Below are 16684 nucleotides of genomic sequence, written 5' to 3' on the forward strand. Positions count from 1 at the left end.
AAGTCTTTCACTACATAAATTAGTACAAGGGGGGAATTTACACTGCAAGAACCAAACAGTAGCAAGCATTTTTGTCTTATATTGACACTTAAATCTTAATAATAATAATAATAAGAATAAATAAATAATAATACATTGTTTTGCTAAATACGACAAAGCTATTGACGATGAGTCAAGAGAGTGTGTCTCATCTCGAGATTTACCAATGGAATGAGAAACCTTGTCACGCAAACATTAAATTATAACAAGCGAATATTTTCTATTTGAGTGAAAACAAATAAGATCTTAAGTCTTATAACAAGACTAAAATACTTAAGACAGTCACTTTTTACAGTGTAGCCCATAGAGGTTGCTTGTTCTTCAGAGAGGATTCAGACCCAGCCAATTTACATTATCTGAAATCAAAGGTGTGTTACCTGATTGGTGACTGAGAGGGAAGTTGAACCCTATAGAGTCTATGTTAATGTGATTGTAATTGAAATGGAAGTCAGTTTGATAGCCCCATTGAAGCTGAACAGCAGTGGCTCAGCAGTGAGCCGGAGCCTTGCCCTGGGTAATCAGAGCACAGCTCTCACTGTCAGTATATCCTGATTGTGTTCACCCCTGTGACACTGTAAACACCCACAGTTTGTGTGAAGAGGCGTTACTTTTAAAAGATTCCCTCCGTACTGCTTGCTTTTTGCGAACAGTTCCTGTGGTTCGACTGCATGCAGCATATTTCGTTTTATGGGCTTTTTTTTTCTTCAACCAATTGGAACACCTTCAGCTTGCTGTGCTATTTAGCGGGCGGGCTTCTCAGAGAGAATCTGATTGGAACAGAGGGGGAAATGGCTGCCGTGTCACTACATCCAATCGCACTGAGTCTGAGTCACCTGCTTTACTGCCATTTTATTCACCAAACTCCTCCCACACAGGATGATCCATTATTGACTTATTTCCCCCAGTGTTTTTTTTTCCTTTTTCCATCTTCGCTTCAACAGCTTTTGTTAATTGCTAATAATGAGCGTGTTTTCTTTTGGCTTATTGATTTTACCAAACTAAGGGGTTTACATATTTTCAACTAGGTTATACTCATAACATTGGCGAAGATGAGATTTCAAAGAATTCTACAATATATTCAAATTGGTCTGCCATTGAAATAATACCATTTATTTCTGGTCAATGCCTTGTGCAAATATTTCATTTATATGTTGGGTTATGTTCTAACTGTATTGTGTGGTGCAACATGTTTTATTTCAGTAGTGCATCATTTGTAACTTAGTACTGACTTACATTGCAACTAGACTTAGTTTTTACTTCACAGCTGGTGAAACTGGCCCCAGGTGAGGGAGATGCAGGGTCAGAGAGACTGTTGTGTTTACCTGTCTGTGCAGGTATATAGGACTGTGTCTCCTGTAACACTTGGTTCTGAAAGCCCTTTTGGTTTAAGATGCACAGTCATGCCTGATGAAGATAGAAGCCACAAAACTATTCTTACTCACTGGGAGCTGTACAAACTGTCTAAATTACTTATGGCTGTGGTTTCATTTGTGTGGAGCCTCCTAGTAAGGTCAGGTTGGGAAGGTATAAGTGTGTAGTAGTACAGTGTGGTCAGGTTGTGGTTATGAGTGGTCAGGTTGTGGTGCAGTGTGGTCAGGTTGTGGTGATATGTGGTCAGGTTGTGGTGCAGTGTGGTCAGGTTGTGGTGATGTCTGGTCAGGTTGTGGTTATGAGTGGTCAGGTTGTGGTGCAGTGTGGTCAGCTTGCGGTCCTCTCTTCTCTCTGCAGCACCAGTACCTGACAGAAGCCCTGCAGTGGAGAGCTCAGACTGACCCAGATCACGTTCTGTTTGTGCTGCTGAATGCAAAGGTATAGAACACACCGTCACAGACACGCACACGCTCACACGGGCACGCTCACACACACACAGAAACAAACATTACGCACACACGGACTGAAGTGCACAGTTTTTATATTTTACATTGTGAAAGAGCTAAAGCACACAATGTCTTTCTCTCTCATCAACCCCCTCTCTTCCCGCTCCCCCTCCCCCTCTCTCCCCCCTCTCCCTCTCTCTCTCTTCTCTACCCCCCTCCCTCTTTCCCCCCTCCCTCTCTCTCCTTCCCTCTCTCCCTTTCTCCTTCTTCTCTACCCCCTCCCTCTTTCCCCCCTCCCTCTCTCTCTCTTCCCTCCCTATCTTCCCTCTCTCTCCTTCCCTCTCTCCCCCCCTCCCTTTCTCCCTCTTCTCTACCCCCCTCCCTCTCTCTCCCCTCTCTCTCTCCCCCTCTCACTCCTTCCCTCTCTCCCCCCTCTCTCCCTCTTTCTCTTTCCCTCTCTCCTCCCTCCCCCCTCTCTCTCCCTCCCTCTCCCCCTTTCTCCCCCTTTCTCTCCCTCTCTCTCCCTCTCTCCCCCTTTCTCTCTCTCTTTCCCTCTCTCCCCCTCCATCCCTCTCTCTCTCTCCCTCTCTCCCCCTCTCCCCCTCTCTCCCTCTCTTACCCCCTCCCCCCTTTCTCTCCCCCCTCTCTCTCTCTCTCTCTCTCCCCCCTCTCTCTCCAGGGTGTAGCGGTGAGCACAGCATCCTGTGTGCAGCTGCACAGACGTGCGGAGAAGGTGACAGCAGCCCTAGCGGAGAGGGGCGGCATCAACACCGGAGACAACGTGGTGCTGCTCTACCCGCCCGGTACGCCCTGCACACACACATACCTGCACACACACACACACACAAACACACATACATACCCACACACACACCTGCACACACACACACACACCTACACACACACACACACACACACCCACCTGCACACACACACACCCGCTGTCAAGGCAGCCAGCTATCAGTCAGGCCTTATGTCCACTCATTCTGGAGTCCCCACAAGCCCACTCTCTCTGATAATCATTCATAAGAAAAGTTGTCCTGGCGAGGTCCTGTGCCATCTTGGTTCTTGCAAACTGATTGCTGGGTGACTTTTAATATGAGCTCTGTTTCTGCAGGGATCGATCTGATCGCCTCCTTCTACGGCTGCCTGTACGCCGGCTGCATTCCTGTGACTGTGCGACCCCCCCACCCACAGAACCTGGCAGCCACGCTGCCCACCGTGCGCATGATCATCGACGTAAGGCTGCATGTGTGTGCGTGTGCGTGTGTGTGCGTGTGCGAGTGTGTGTGCGTGTGCATGTGTGTCTCTGTCTCTGTGTGTGTGTTTCTGTATGAGTGTGGTTTAAAGAGAATGTCTGTTTGTACTGTTTCAGGGTGTGTGAGTGTTTCTGTGTAACTATGTGTAGTACCAGTCGTGTCTCGTGAGCGGAAAATTGATGGAGCACAAGCATTTCTTATAAACTAATCATTACATTACATTACATTATCGGCATTTGGCAGACGCTCTTATCCAGAGCGACGTACGGTTGATTAGACTAAGCAGGAGACAATCCTCCCCTGGAGCAATGCAGGGTTAAGGGCCTTGCTCAAGGGCCCAACGGCTGTGCAGATTTTATTGTGGCTACACCGGGATTAGAACCACCGACCTTGCGTGTCCCAGTCATTTACCTTAACCACTACACTACAGGCCGCCCCTGATCTCAACCTGTTTTCATTAATTACTCTTGATTAACAAGCGTGCTATCGATCTGACTAATCATTCAGAAATGTTCAGAAAAACACACAGCTTCTTTCCATCGTGTTAGAGGGATTAAGTGATGGTTGATGGTAAGTACAATTTAGAAAAATCTGTTTTAATCACTGAACAGGTGAACTGGTGGAGACTTTCCCTGATTTTCCTTGGGTATCAACACAACAATTAATTCACAAAATACTCAGTACAAGTACCATCAGATATAGCCAGCGCTCTCCAATTTCCATTTCGTGATCTTATACATTTATTTTTATTTGCATTACGAAATCATGCACATTCTATCAATATTATTTGCAGACACGTCAACTTTCTCCGCACACTCAGGGAATAGACTAGAAGAGATGTGCAACAATCAAACACCATATGAAGCTGTGTGTTACTTGCCAATTGATTAGTCATATCGTTGACACGCTTGCTGATCAAGAGAAACAAATGAAAACATTTTGAAATCACTGATTATATTAAAGTTTTGTGCCACACCAATTTTCAGCTCACCATACAACACTGTGTACTCTTACTTTCTATTGTACATTTCAGATTGCAGGGTGTGGTCTGTGGCACTGGGAGTTGAAACATTTCTTCTAAATTATTTTGATGAACATCCTCTCTCTCACATCCTCTTGCCCTGATTCTCTCTCTCCCTCTCTCTCTCTCTCTCTCTCTCTCTCTCTCTCTGTGGCCCCTGACTCTCTCTCTCTCTCTCTCTCTCTCTCTCTCTCTGGCCCCTGACTCTCTCTCTCTCTCTCTCTCTCTGGCCCCTGACTCTCTCTCTCTGGCCCCTGACTCTCTCTCTCTGACTCTCTCACTCTCTGGCCCCTGACTCTCTCTCTCTCCCTGGTTCTCTCTCTCTGACTCTCTCTCTCTGACTCTCTCTCTCTCTCTCTCAATCTCTCTCTCTCTCTGGCTCTCTCTCTCTCTCTCTCTCTCTCTCTCTGACTCCTTTTCTCTGATTCTCTAGGTGAGTAAGGCAGTCTGCATCCTCACCACTCAGGCCCTCACCAAGATCCTGCGGTCAAAAGAGGCGGCTTCCACTGTCAACATCAAAACCTGGCCCACCATCATCGACACAGGTACCCCTAGAGCAGAGAACAAGCTGGCCCGCCATCGGACTGATACATGCTCATACATGCTATGATGCATCTTTTTTTCTTCTTTTTTTAATTGGGATTTCAAGAATTGTACACAATCACAATTAGCAAAACACATAAATGTTTCACAAGATATTACTGCAACATATTTAAACCCATCCCTCCCTCCTTCCCAATTCCCAAGAGGGAGGAAAAAAAAGATTTATTTTTTTTATAAAGTAAAAATAAATAAGGTAGATGATTCATTCTCCAGCAGATGGTACTAAATATGTATAAATAGTACACATGAGGAGGAATATAAAAGTGTGGGCATTTGGGGGTGTCAGATAAATCACATTCTGAAAATAAGTTGAGAAATGGGGCCCAGGAATTCTGAAGCTCTTCTTGCGATCCTTATTGATATGCATCTTCAGCCGAGCTCTCACTACACAACTTTTGCCCTGATTTTTAACTCCCAGACCAACTAATTTTGCAGTCTTGAAGGGTCGAACACAATGCATAATTGAGGCTCAAAAACAATTATTATTATTATTATTATTAAAATCAGTGATGTTTCATGAGAATTTAAACAGTTTAATCTTTGTAATACATATTGTCATATCATCATAAATGTGCTTGGCTTATTGAAAAATACTGCACAAAGAACAAGTTTGCAAAGAACAAGAATACTATCAAAATAAATTGATAATCATTTTGCTTATTGCCAGCTCCAGTCAACTTGCATAACCTTGGCAACTTTTGTGTAATGTGCCACCCCCCTGGGATTCTCGGTCTTTCCTAAATGGTGAAGTGTGTGCTTAATACCAGAAATCCTTAAAAGACAGCTGTGAGACAGTCCTTAGATGGCAAGCTCACCTTGAACAGGGTTTAGAAAATACTTTAAAAGTGGTGTGGCGTACACTCGTACACACTTTTCTATGTGACACATATCCAATATCATCAAGTAAAGTAATCTTGCATTTAATGATTGCTGTCTAAACACAGGGAATCAAATATAGATCCAATTTGAAACATGTCTGGGGATGGTGTGGGTAGGATTCTGCTGGTATTGGCGGAATATAAATGCTCCAGCATGCTGTTACCAACGTTCTACTGACACATAACATCCCATAATAATTGTCTGGCAGTTTATTGGTACTCTGTCAGGCTGGTTGTCAGGTTTATTTCGTAGTCTAAATGCTGGAAATCAGATGTGCGGTGTGTGTAAATGAACATGGGCGTGGTTCACTTCTGTGGATGTGTGTAAATGCAGAAGGTTAAGAGTTGATTAAATATCCAGCCTTGCGCTCATATGAAGCCCCTTCCTGCTCCCAGATGACCTCCCGCGGAGACGCCCCCCCTTCATCTACAAGCCCCCCACGGCCGAGATGCTGGCGTACCTGGACTTCAGCGTGTCCACCACCGGCATGCTGACTGGCGTCAAGGTGAGGGGCAGGGCTCTGTCTCATGTCAGTCAGGCCACAGGCCAATCAGGCTTATGCTGTATTCGCATAGATCACGGTAGACGGCAAACTGGATTTCATTATAGTGGACAAGAGCACAGTGGTAAAATAGGATTTGGACAGCAAAGAACTCCGTCAGTGAAGTTTTAAATTATTTAAAGGTACAATTGGTCACAATAGGACTTCTAACGGTCAAGAGAGGAATAACAGCACCCTCAAACCACAACATTGTTTATCCCTCCCCCTTCTCTGTGAACGCGCTGATGTTGAAACGCCATTGGCTGTGGCAATTAGAAACAATTTTCAACCAATAAGCTTGAATTATTGTACAGCGATACAATGTTCTGGTACAGAGTGTCGGGCCAACTGTTGAGCTGTAGTTGAGATGGTGTCAGTCGGCTGTTGTGAAGTGTAACGGCGGGTGTGATGTGTGTCGGTCGGGTGTTGTGAAGTGTAATGGCGGGTGTGATGTGTGTCGGTCGGGTGTTGTGAAGTGTAACCGGGTGTGATGTGTGTCGGTCGGCTGTTGTGAAGTGTAACCGGGTGTGATGTGTGTCTGTCGGCTGTTGTGAAGTGTAACCGGGTGTGATGTGTGTCGGTCGGCGGTTGTGAAGTGTAACGGCGGGTGTGATGTGTGTCGGTCGGCTGTTGTGAAGTGTAACCGGGTGTGATGTGTGTCGGTCGGGTGTTGTGAAGTGTAACGGCGGGTGTGATGTGTGTCGGTCGGCTGTAACCGGGTGTGATGTGTGTCGGTCGGCTGTTGTGAAGTGTAACGGCGGGTGTGATGTGTGTCGGTCGGCTGTAACCGGGTGTGATGTGTGTCGGTCGGCTGTTGTGAAGTGTAACGGCGGGTGTGATGTGTGTCGGTCGGGTGTTGTGAAGTGTAACCGGGTGTGATGTGTGTCGGTCGGCTGTTGTGAAGTGTAACCGGGTGTGATGTGTGTCGGTCGGCTGTTGTGAAGTGTAACGCGGGTGTGATGTGTGTCGGTCCGCTGTTGTGAAGTGTAACCGGGTGTGATGTGTCTGCGTCTCAGATGTCCCATGCAGCGGTGGGTGCTCTCTGTCGCTCCATTAAGCTGCAGTGTGAGCTCTACTCCTCCCGCCAAATCGCCATCTGCATGGACCCCTACTGCGGCCTGGGCTTTGTGCTGTGGTGCCTCTCCAGGTGAACAAGCTCACTATCTGTGTGTGTGTGTGTGTGTGTGTGTGTGTGTGTGTTTCTGCAGTGTGTGTATAACCCTGCTGTGTGTGTGTGTGTGTGTGTTTCTGCACTATGTGTTTATTACACTGTGTGTGTACAGTGCTGTGATTGCGTATGTGTTTCTGCAGTGTGTGTATAACCCTGTGTGTGTGTATAACCCTGTGTGTGTGTGTGTTTCTGCAGTGTGTATAACCCTGTGTGTGTGTTTTCTGCAGTGTGTGTATAATGCTGTGTGTGTTTCTGCAGTGTGTGTATAACGCTGTGTGTGTTTCTGCAGTGTGTGTATAACTCTGTGTGTGTGTGTTTTCTGCAGTGTGTGTATAACCCTGTGTGTGTGTTTCTGCAGTGTGTGTATAACGCTGTGTGTGTTTCTGCAGTGTGTGTATAACACTGTGTGTGTTTTCTGCAGTGTGTGTATAATGCTGTGTGTGTGTTTCTGCAGTGTGTATTCGGGACATCAGTCCATCCTCATCCCCCCTGCTGAGCTGGAGGTGTCGCTGCCGCTGTGGCTGAGCGCGCTCAGTCAGTACAGAATCAGGGACACCTTCTGCTCCTACTCTGTGATGGAGCTCTGCACCAAGGGACTGGGCACACAGACAGAGAGCTTAAAGGTACAGTCCCCACAAGCCTACAGTCCCCACAAACCCACTCACAGTCAATTTACACACACACACACACACACACTCACTCAGACAGAGCTTAAAGGTACAGCCCCCACAAGTCTACAGTCCCCACAAACCCCCTCACAGTCAATTTATACACACACACACACACACAGAGCTTAAAGGTACAGTCCCCACAAACCTACAGTTCACCCACTCACAATCAAAGCACATACACATTCACACACAGGCAGAGAGCTTAAAGGTACAGTCCCCACAAATGTTCAGTCCCCACAAACCCACTCATAATCAATAAACACACAGACACACTCACACACAGCCAGAGGGCTTAAGAGTACAGTCTCAACAAACCAACACATACACACACATATTGTGTCAGACACACAGTCACTACATATCAAGCAGAGGCAAGTTAGATGTTGGTGACTCATCCAGTTAGGTTTTCTACCCGTCTCCTCTTCCTGCTGCTGTGGTTTCCTGTTGTGTAACATCCCCATATTCATGCAAGAACACCACACACAGACACACATACCAACTGCTTTGGAAAAACGGGTCTTATCCTCTAATCTAACCTCAACAAATCTCTTTGTATTTATTTCTTTGTTTTAACTTATTTTTGAACGTATTTATTTCATGGCTTGTTTGTCTGACACGGGCATGTAATTGCGGTTGAGTATATTATCTTGATGCTTTCATAGATAATCTTTGTTCTGTTGTATTGCTTGTGATGAGAAAGCAGAAGTCAGTGGGGAATGTAAAGGGAAGTGTAGTGCCCTGTAAGAGAGCAGGGTTTGATTGTGGCCCTCTAAGAGAGCAGGGTTTGATTGTGGCCCTGTAAGAGAGCAAGGTTTGATTGTGGCCCTGTAAGAGAGCAGGGTTTGATTGTGGCCCTGTTGGAGAGCAGGGTTTGATACTGCAGTCCATTGGCATGGCGATGGGGTTCTGAGCAGTTTTCTCTGTGCAGGCGCGGGGGGTGAACCTGGCCTGCGTGCGCAGCTGTGTGGTCGTGGCTGAAGAGCGCCCCCGCCTGGCGCTCACCCAGTCCTTCTCCAAGCTCTTCAAGGACCTGGGCCTGTCCCCCCGGGCCGTCAGCACCGCCTTCGGCTCCAGAGTCAACCTGGCCATCTGCCTGCAGGTGTGCGGAGACGCTCTCACACTGCATGTGTTCACACTGTGCATTCACACTGACACGCTGCACTACACACTGTGAATGTATTCACACTGACGACACACTGCACACTGCACTACACACTGTGTATGTATTCACACTGACGACACACTGCACACTGCACTACACACTGTGAATGTATTCACACTGACGACACACTGCACACTGCACTACACACTGTGTATGTATTCACACTGACAACACACTGCACACTGCACTACACACTGTGAATGTATTCACACTAACACAATGCACGCTGTGCATTCATACTGACACACTGCGCTAGCACAGTGTGCAAGTACCCACACTGTGTGCTTGTGCACTGGTACACACCAGCGCATGTGTAGTATGTATTACTTTGTGAAAGAAAAGTGAGAACTAGCACTAGGTGAGTATGATCCTATGCTAACTCCACATCTGTCTGTCCCAGGGCACCACTGGACCGGACCCCTCCACGGTCTATGTGGACATGAAGTCTCTCAGGCATGACAGGTGAGACTGCTGGGTGTTGCCTTTGCTAGAGAACCGAGGTGCTTCTATTGAGAGCCACACCAGGGCTGACCGCGTAGGGCCGTGACCAGCGCAGTTGACCGACTCTGCCCCTCTGCATTTTAGGGTTCGGCTTGTGGAACGGGGTGCCCCTCAGAGCCTGCCACTCATGGAGTCTGGGACTGTACGTACCGCCCTGTCCACCTCACTCATAATCATAATTAATAGTCAGATCATATGAGTCAATATATGAGTGTGCCTGGAACAGTCACTGGAGGAGAAGTCAACAGTTATCCCACCACTGTGTACCCTTCTCTTCTTGTACATTTATTAAAACATGACTTCTCTCCATCTCTCTCTACCCTGCTGTCCACCCCCCACCCCTTCCAGATCCTCCCAGGTGTGAGGGTTGTCATAGTGAACCCAGAGACGCGAGGACCGCTCGGGGATTCTCATCTGGGGGAGGTGAGACTATGAGAGAACAGGGCATGCTGGGAGGTGGAGCACAGCATGCTGGGAGCTGTAGTTTATAGCCTGCCCATGGGCTGTTTTATGTATTCCTTTTTTTGTGACTTGTGATTTATTCCCCCTCTCTGGTCCTCCGTTTCCCATCTCTCAGATCTGGGTGAGCAGTCCCCACAGCGCCAGCGGCTACTACACGCTGTACGGGGAGGAGAGCCTGCAGGCTGACCACTTCAACACCCGCCTCAGCTTCGGAGACCCCCAGACCCTCTGGGCCAGAACCGGCTACCTGGGCTTCGTCAAGCGGACCGAGCTGCTGGACGCCAGCGGAGGTGAGCTGACCGGGGGGAGGGTTCTGGAGGGGTCCTGGGTGGGTAGGGCTGGTTCTGGGTGGTTTCTGGCCGGATGCTGGCCTGTGTTGCTCTGAAATGGGACAGGCTACCGCAGGCTGTTGTTTTGCATGTGTTTCTGAGCCCCTCTCATTGTAAACCCAAACTCTGCAGATCGCCACGATGCCCTCTTCGTGGTGGGGTCTCTGGACGAGACTCTGGAGCTGAGGGGGCTGCGGTATCACCCCATCGACATCGAAACGTCCGTGTCCCGTGCTCACCGCAGCATCGCAGAGAGGTGTGTGTGTGTGTGTGTGTGTGTGTGTGTGTGTGTGTAGTGTATGTCACTGTCGTGTCAAAAGTGTGGTACTGCCAATGCACCAAGTTGATTCCGGAAAATACCGACTGTTTTCCTGTAGTGTCAGGGTTAACACTGAGTGTTTTACTGTAGTGTTAGGGTTAACACTGAGTGTTTTACTGTAGTGTCAGTGTTAACACTGAGTGTTTTACTGTAGTGTCAGTGTTAACACTGTATCTCGCGTCGCAGTGCTGTCTTCACCTGGACCAACCTGCTGGTGGTGGTGTCTGAGCTGTGTGGCTCGGAGCAGGAGGCCCTGGACCTGGTTCCCCTGGTGACCAACGTGGTGCTGGAGGAGCACCACCTGATCGTGGGCGTGGTAGTGATCGTGGATCCGGGCGTCATCCCCATCAACTCCCGCGGGGAGAAGCAGCGCATGCACCTCAGAGACTCCTTCTTGGCCGACCAGCTGGACCCCATCTACGTGGCCTACAACATGTGACCAGCCTCGGCCACGCCTCCCCCGCCCCTCCGAGGGCCCCGGCCACGCCCGGGGGGGCAGGGGACACTAGTTTCGGAACGGGGCCGCGGAGGTGCGGGCGTGGACTCGCGCTCTCCCAGGGCGGGGAAACGGAGCGAGGGTGGGTAGGTTTATCGGAGACCCGTGACCTCCTGACCCCCATTCGCTCTCGGTTTGTCCGCACCTGACCCTCCAGCCCTGACCACAGAGACAGCTTGTGAGGGAGGTGTAGAGGGAGGCAGGAAGGAGAAGTTGGGTCTCCGTCTTTCCGTCCCACCCTCTCTCGTTCCTTCGGCTGAGAGAGCAGAGACCCTGCCCTGCGGTTTCTCATTGGGGCACACCTGCATCGATTGCGCTGGTGTTACATCACCTGCCCATGGTAGACTATGGGAGCCCTCGCTTCTGTACCTCTGCCTGCCCCCACTGCTGAGGATGGAGGGATAGAGTCAGTCAAAACAATGCTTTTGTTGCGTCTTCAGTGATAATACATCAAGTGTGGCTGAACGGACTTCTGATTTTAGAACCAGCTTCAAAATTCCATTAGTGAGTCGCAGAAAGGGACAGGGGGCCCAGGCAGACCTCGCCGCTCTGGTGTACAGGGGGCGGGGATGCCAGGTTTACCCCCTTTCATTTTAGGCACATTCCCCAGTCACCTTCAAGCACCGGTGCTGCAGCATGTCATACCACGCCTGCTCTTAAAAACCACAAGCCCCACGTGTCTTTCACAGGCGTGTAGCAGCCAGGCGGTTCGCGGTGGTCACCCCTGCCGCTGGGTACAGGAGTGAGTGTTCCAGAGGATCAGCTGCAAAAGGAAGCCTGCTGCTTGCCTTACTAAAAACCTGTGGATCTTTTCTTGTTTTATTTGTTTTAAATTTGTTTTTTGTTTTTGGATATTTCATGTGCATTGCTGTTGTTTTGTATATTCTGATTTTAAAAAGGGATTCGTTTTTGGGAGGTGGGAGCGGGTTGCTTTACAGGGGGATATTCGATGTAAGATATTGTACAGAGCCTCAGATACTGCATCTAGTCCGTTTGAAATTATTGTGTTTAAAAAAAAAAAGACTATTGAGTTGTGGGAAATTGAAAACTTGACTGATCTCTCATACTTGACAGCAATTTTCTGGATCACGGACTCCCTCAATCAATGAGACAGTAAAATGATCCCAAAAAAAACATTTTTACACTGATATACGTTCTTCATAAAAAAATCTGTGGTCAGCGACCAATCACAGCTTGCACTTATCTACGGGTTCTTATTTCCTGGCTCTTTCTTTGTGGACTCTGTCTCTGTCTCTGTCGACCACGTGTAGGGGTCAGCCTCCCATTCACCAAGTTCATCTGTACAAGGAAGCCTCTCTGGAAGTCTCACTCATTTTCTTTAAGAAAATAAACGGTTAAAAAAGACATGTTGTGCTACAGATAGTACCAAACACATTCTCCAGCAGTGATGTCATCATGAAAAGTTTGAGCTCTCCTCATAAGTATTAGCTTTGGTGTTTGTTCATAGTGGACCAGTTAGTTGCATAATTTGTTATAGCAGCAGTTTCCTTCTATTGGGTGGGTTTTCATGCAAAGTTATGGCTCCAAGGCCATGCCTGTGCCAGTCCATCTTGAGGCATTTCTGTGCCTGCGGCCTAAGAGTGGCTCATTGGCTGCTGCTTTAATGATATCAGAGCCGTGTAAGAGCATGACCATTTGAAGAAGACTGAAAACTAAGAACCGTCACTATAGCTGATGAAAATTGTCTCCTGGTGATGACATCATCAAGCTGGAAAGCTCAGCCAGTGTTGGAGCGTTTGTGTCTCTAAGCCAAAAACACAGTTTTCTCAGGACATCGCATTCTAGTGATGTGTGTTCGCCTCCCGCGACTGCCACCCACCCTGAAGCAGAAATATTTCACATATTGCGCAAGTTCCCTCGCAGTGCTGGGGGGATCTGCCGCTTACCGGAAGTTGTGCATGATGCAGCAGAACAAACCTAACAAGCTCTGTATACATTTGCTCTGCTTGTGCTGGGATCTACTCAGAAACTCCAGCCCAGCCTGGGGAAATCAGGCCAATGCAGTTTACTGCTTTTTGTTAACAAACCAGCCTCATTCAGTAGTCCGATAAATTAATAGAGCTAATTAATTTATGTTTATGGTTTCCCATAATGCAACGCAATGTTTTAGATAGACACCGAAACTGAAAAAACTGTGACTGAGCTGGTATAGAAACGGAGAGCAGATGTAGGAGTACAAGCCCATGCACTCACACACACACACACACACACACTCATACACATGCCTGTACACACACACACACATACACACGCCTGTACACACATGAGCACACACAAACAACTGCTGACATGCGGAAATAAGTGGAAGGACAGTTTTAAATGCATTTCTGAGCCATTGGAGGCCACAGCAGACACAGGAAGGACCGTATGTGCTAGACAGCAGCCATCTTGTTTCCTGGCCTGTCCCTGTAGTCACACTGGGGGGTTAAACACACAGAGTGTCCATGTTTGGGTGTGGCAGAGAGAACGCCATTTGGGAAAGTGGCTCTAACTGAAACTAACGACAGGAGCCAGGTGGGTTAGACCAGCTTTCCCAGTCATACTGGGAAGATTACTGCTAAAACTGGAAGACCCTGCAGCCTGGTGGCACCAGGCCTCTGAGACACTACAGGCACATAACAGACCCCCAACAGGCCTATGTGCTGTCCCTAGGGCCCAGGGCCACACCCGCTGGGCTGTGTATGACCACGCTGGTGTCCGGCTGCAGGTGCCAGTCCCAGAGAGGGCGTCGTTTTGGCCCTCCTCGCCGTGCCTAACTTGCTTCAGTATACATCTGTATGAATGGACGTGTAAATATGTAAGCTCACTGTGGAGGAGGGCATCTTCCAAGCACATCGTGAAAAATAACCGCTGTTTTAACACACACATACTTCCTTATTCTGCAGACTAATTCTGAGTAATTTCCCAATGTCGTGTTCTTGATTTATTTTAGTTGCAATATAAAAAGGTAAAGAAATATGTGATTTTTGAAGAAAAAAATTGTATGTCATCTCTTTGAGAGAACTGTTTTCTGATGGACAGTCCCTCAGGATACATGTTACTAAGAGCATGTTTATTTTTTTTCTTCTTTTTTTGACGAGTGAGCAAACATACAAACAAAAACAAAAGCAAACAAAGCACTGTGAAAGCAAAGTGATATTGAAGCTACGTATCCTTTTTTAAAACATTTTATTTTATCTCTGTATGCTTTTATGTTACCTTGAGTTTGGCCTTTATTTTTGATATCAAGGATTAAAATCATCATTTAATTTAAGAGAAACAGCATGTGCTTTGGTGCTTTGTCTAGAAAACATATTGCTTTCAAGTCCATAAAGGAGTTCAACATTGCAGCTCTGCAGTGAACTGTAGGCCTACACAAAGAAAGCACTAAAATAGCCCTCTACCCTGTCGGGCAGACGGATAAAATATCTCCTTAATGACAAAACATTTTGTCTTGAGTGAGAAAAGGGATTAGGGCTTTAACAATATACAGAATAATTTCAGAATCTGCAAGGACCAAAAAAGGAAAATGGAAAAGTCTGAAATGGCACTGAAGAATCAGGCTGGAGAATGACAGTTACAGCACTGCCTGTGCCTCAGCTGTGAGGGGAAGCATCTGTGGTGTGGCTCTGTATCTCTGGACCGTGCTGCCTGTTCCTTGATCGAATGCACGTCTTTCTTCATTCCTTGGTTTTTCACTGGTTTTGCAGTGGCAGTCTTGATTGTGTGATTTCAAATGGATGGTTACAAAAAACATCTCCAGTTCATAATACATTCCCGGAATTATGATTATTAAACAGTAGGGAAATGAGAGCAGTGGTTTGTTCCTGTGTTCTCTAGTGTGGATATATGAGAAATGGATAGACATTAATTAGAAGATGTTTATGCGGTTTCAAAAACTATTTTGCGTGTTATGCATTGTACTGTAACATGATATATTGTAAGGCCCAGATTAATGATTTTTTTGTGTGTATATGCATATATGTATATATACAGAGAGGTGCTTAAGAATAGAGGATGTCTGAATTAGAGTGTAAAGATTATTAGCATTGCTGTTTCAGTCTTGGGCAGCCTATACACCCAGGATTGAGGCTTTTAACACAACACAAAAACTTTCAGAGTTTAGTCCCATATCTGTATGGGTGCTTGGCCTTTTACTTCTGGACCCGAACTGAACAGTTTTAATTTAAATTTACTGAGTGTATTCTTTATCTTCCTGTACATGTATTATTTACAGGCCTTCGGTATTGTCTAACACTGGTATGAAATTTACCTCCACCCTCCCCTCCACAAAAGAGAAACCTATTCCTCTCAGCTACGGGGTTAAATTGAGTGAAAGTGACCATGTCCACATGCAAAAGATACTCCGCTGCAGCAGTTTCTTAATGTGCTGGTCACTCCAACGATTTGTGTGGTTAAACACAGCAGGCTGAAGACAGCCGGGCGAAAGGGACATTTCTCGGACCTCCTGATCGTGCTGACAGCATGGCACAGTCTCAAGCATTACTGCTGCTGCTGGCTTTCATATGTGAAGGTCCAAGATCACTGCACAATTGAGCACGCACAGTACCAAGCACAATATGGTCTCTTACACGTCTCCAATCGGTAGGCCAGGAAATTCCTGGATAACGGAGGCAAATAAAAGTAAGGTTCTTACTGCAATCCTTGTGTAACGCATGTCATCAAAAAAAGGACATGTCTGTTGTTCCGAGTGCAAAAGCCCTTAAATGAAGGAAAGGGTTGATATTGCATGCTGCAGTCTATTTGCAAGCTACAATGGCAGGGCCTAAAATTTGTCAATATACACTATGCAAACAGCTCCTGCGGCTTATCTCAAAAGGCTTGCGCTAAGTAGGATATGTGTGTATCTAAAACATATATTAATAAGTGGAAAATATAATGTTCGTCCCCAGCTAGGGTGGAATTCTAAATTGCACATCCTGTGTAAAAAAAAAAAAAGGAATCATGATGTCTTTAACATGGCTTACATCTATCATCTTAATCTGTATACTTGCTGTGTATATATTATTTGATGATACATGTTCTTATGAAAAAAATATTATGGTAACAACAAGAATAATACATTTTAAGATGAATGCAGTGATGGGCTGTAGATGGACTGACGGTTTCACACAGCGATGTTGGTGTAATATTATTTTTTGTTAAAAATGTAAAAAATAATAATTGGTTTACCTGCATCACTACTTTCCAGTCCCTGTCATTGCTCACCCTTTGATTTTGTAAACATGGTGATAATTACTGTTTTATATTTCAATTGCAAAATGAATAAAATGCTTTTATTTTGCAACAACGTCCATTATTTTGACAAAAACTTGGCCAATGTGTATTCACCTTTCTGCTAAATTAGATCATGTTCCCTGAATATGTGGAATATTGTGATGTCATATTATGCG

At 46.6% G+C, this 16684-nt stretch overlaps 1 protein-coding gene across 1 annotated transcript in view; it reads left to right on the top strand.

The window, feature by feature from the left end:
- dip2ba (disco-interacting protein 2 homolog Ba) overlaps positions 1–14550 on the top strand; it is a 69388-nt gene extending 54838 nt beyond the window's left edge. The window contains exons 25-38 of the mRNA XM_061257612.1: positions 1768–1848; positions 2536–2659; positions 2974–3095; positions 4570–4681; positions 6014–6123; positions 7176–7306; positions 7785–7953; positions 8930–9100; positions 9564–9625; positions 9749–9806; positions 10013–10087; positions 10242–10416; positions 10588–10711; positions 10961–14550. Of these exons, the coding sequence (XP_061113596.1) occupies positions 1768–1848; positions 2536–2659; positions 2974–3095; positions 4570–4681; positions 6014–6123; positions 7176–7306; positions 7785–7953; positions 8930–9100; positions 9564–9625; positions 9749–9806; positions 10013–10087; positions 10242–10416; positions 10588–10711; positions 10961–11213 (1767 nt within the window). The 3' untranslated portion in view covers positions 11214–14550. The remainder of the gene's footprint in view (positions 1–1767; positions 1849–2535; positions 2660–2973; positions 3096–4569; positions 4682–6013; positions 6124–7175; positions 7307–7784; positions 7954–8929; positions 9101–9563; positions 9626–9748; positions 9807–10012; positions 10088–10241; positions 10417–10587; positions 10712–10960) is intronic.
- The last annotated feature ends 2134 nt before the right edge of the window (positions 14551–16684 follow it).

Source organism: Conger conger, chromosome 10 (genome assembly GCF_963514075.1).
Source record: "Conger conger chromosome 10, fConCon1.1, whole genome shotgun sequence".
Taxonomy (NCBI): domain Eukaryota; kingdom Metazoa; phylum Chordata; class Actinopteri; order Anguilliformes; family Congridae; genus Conger; species Conger conger.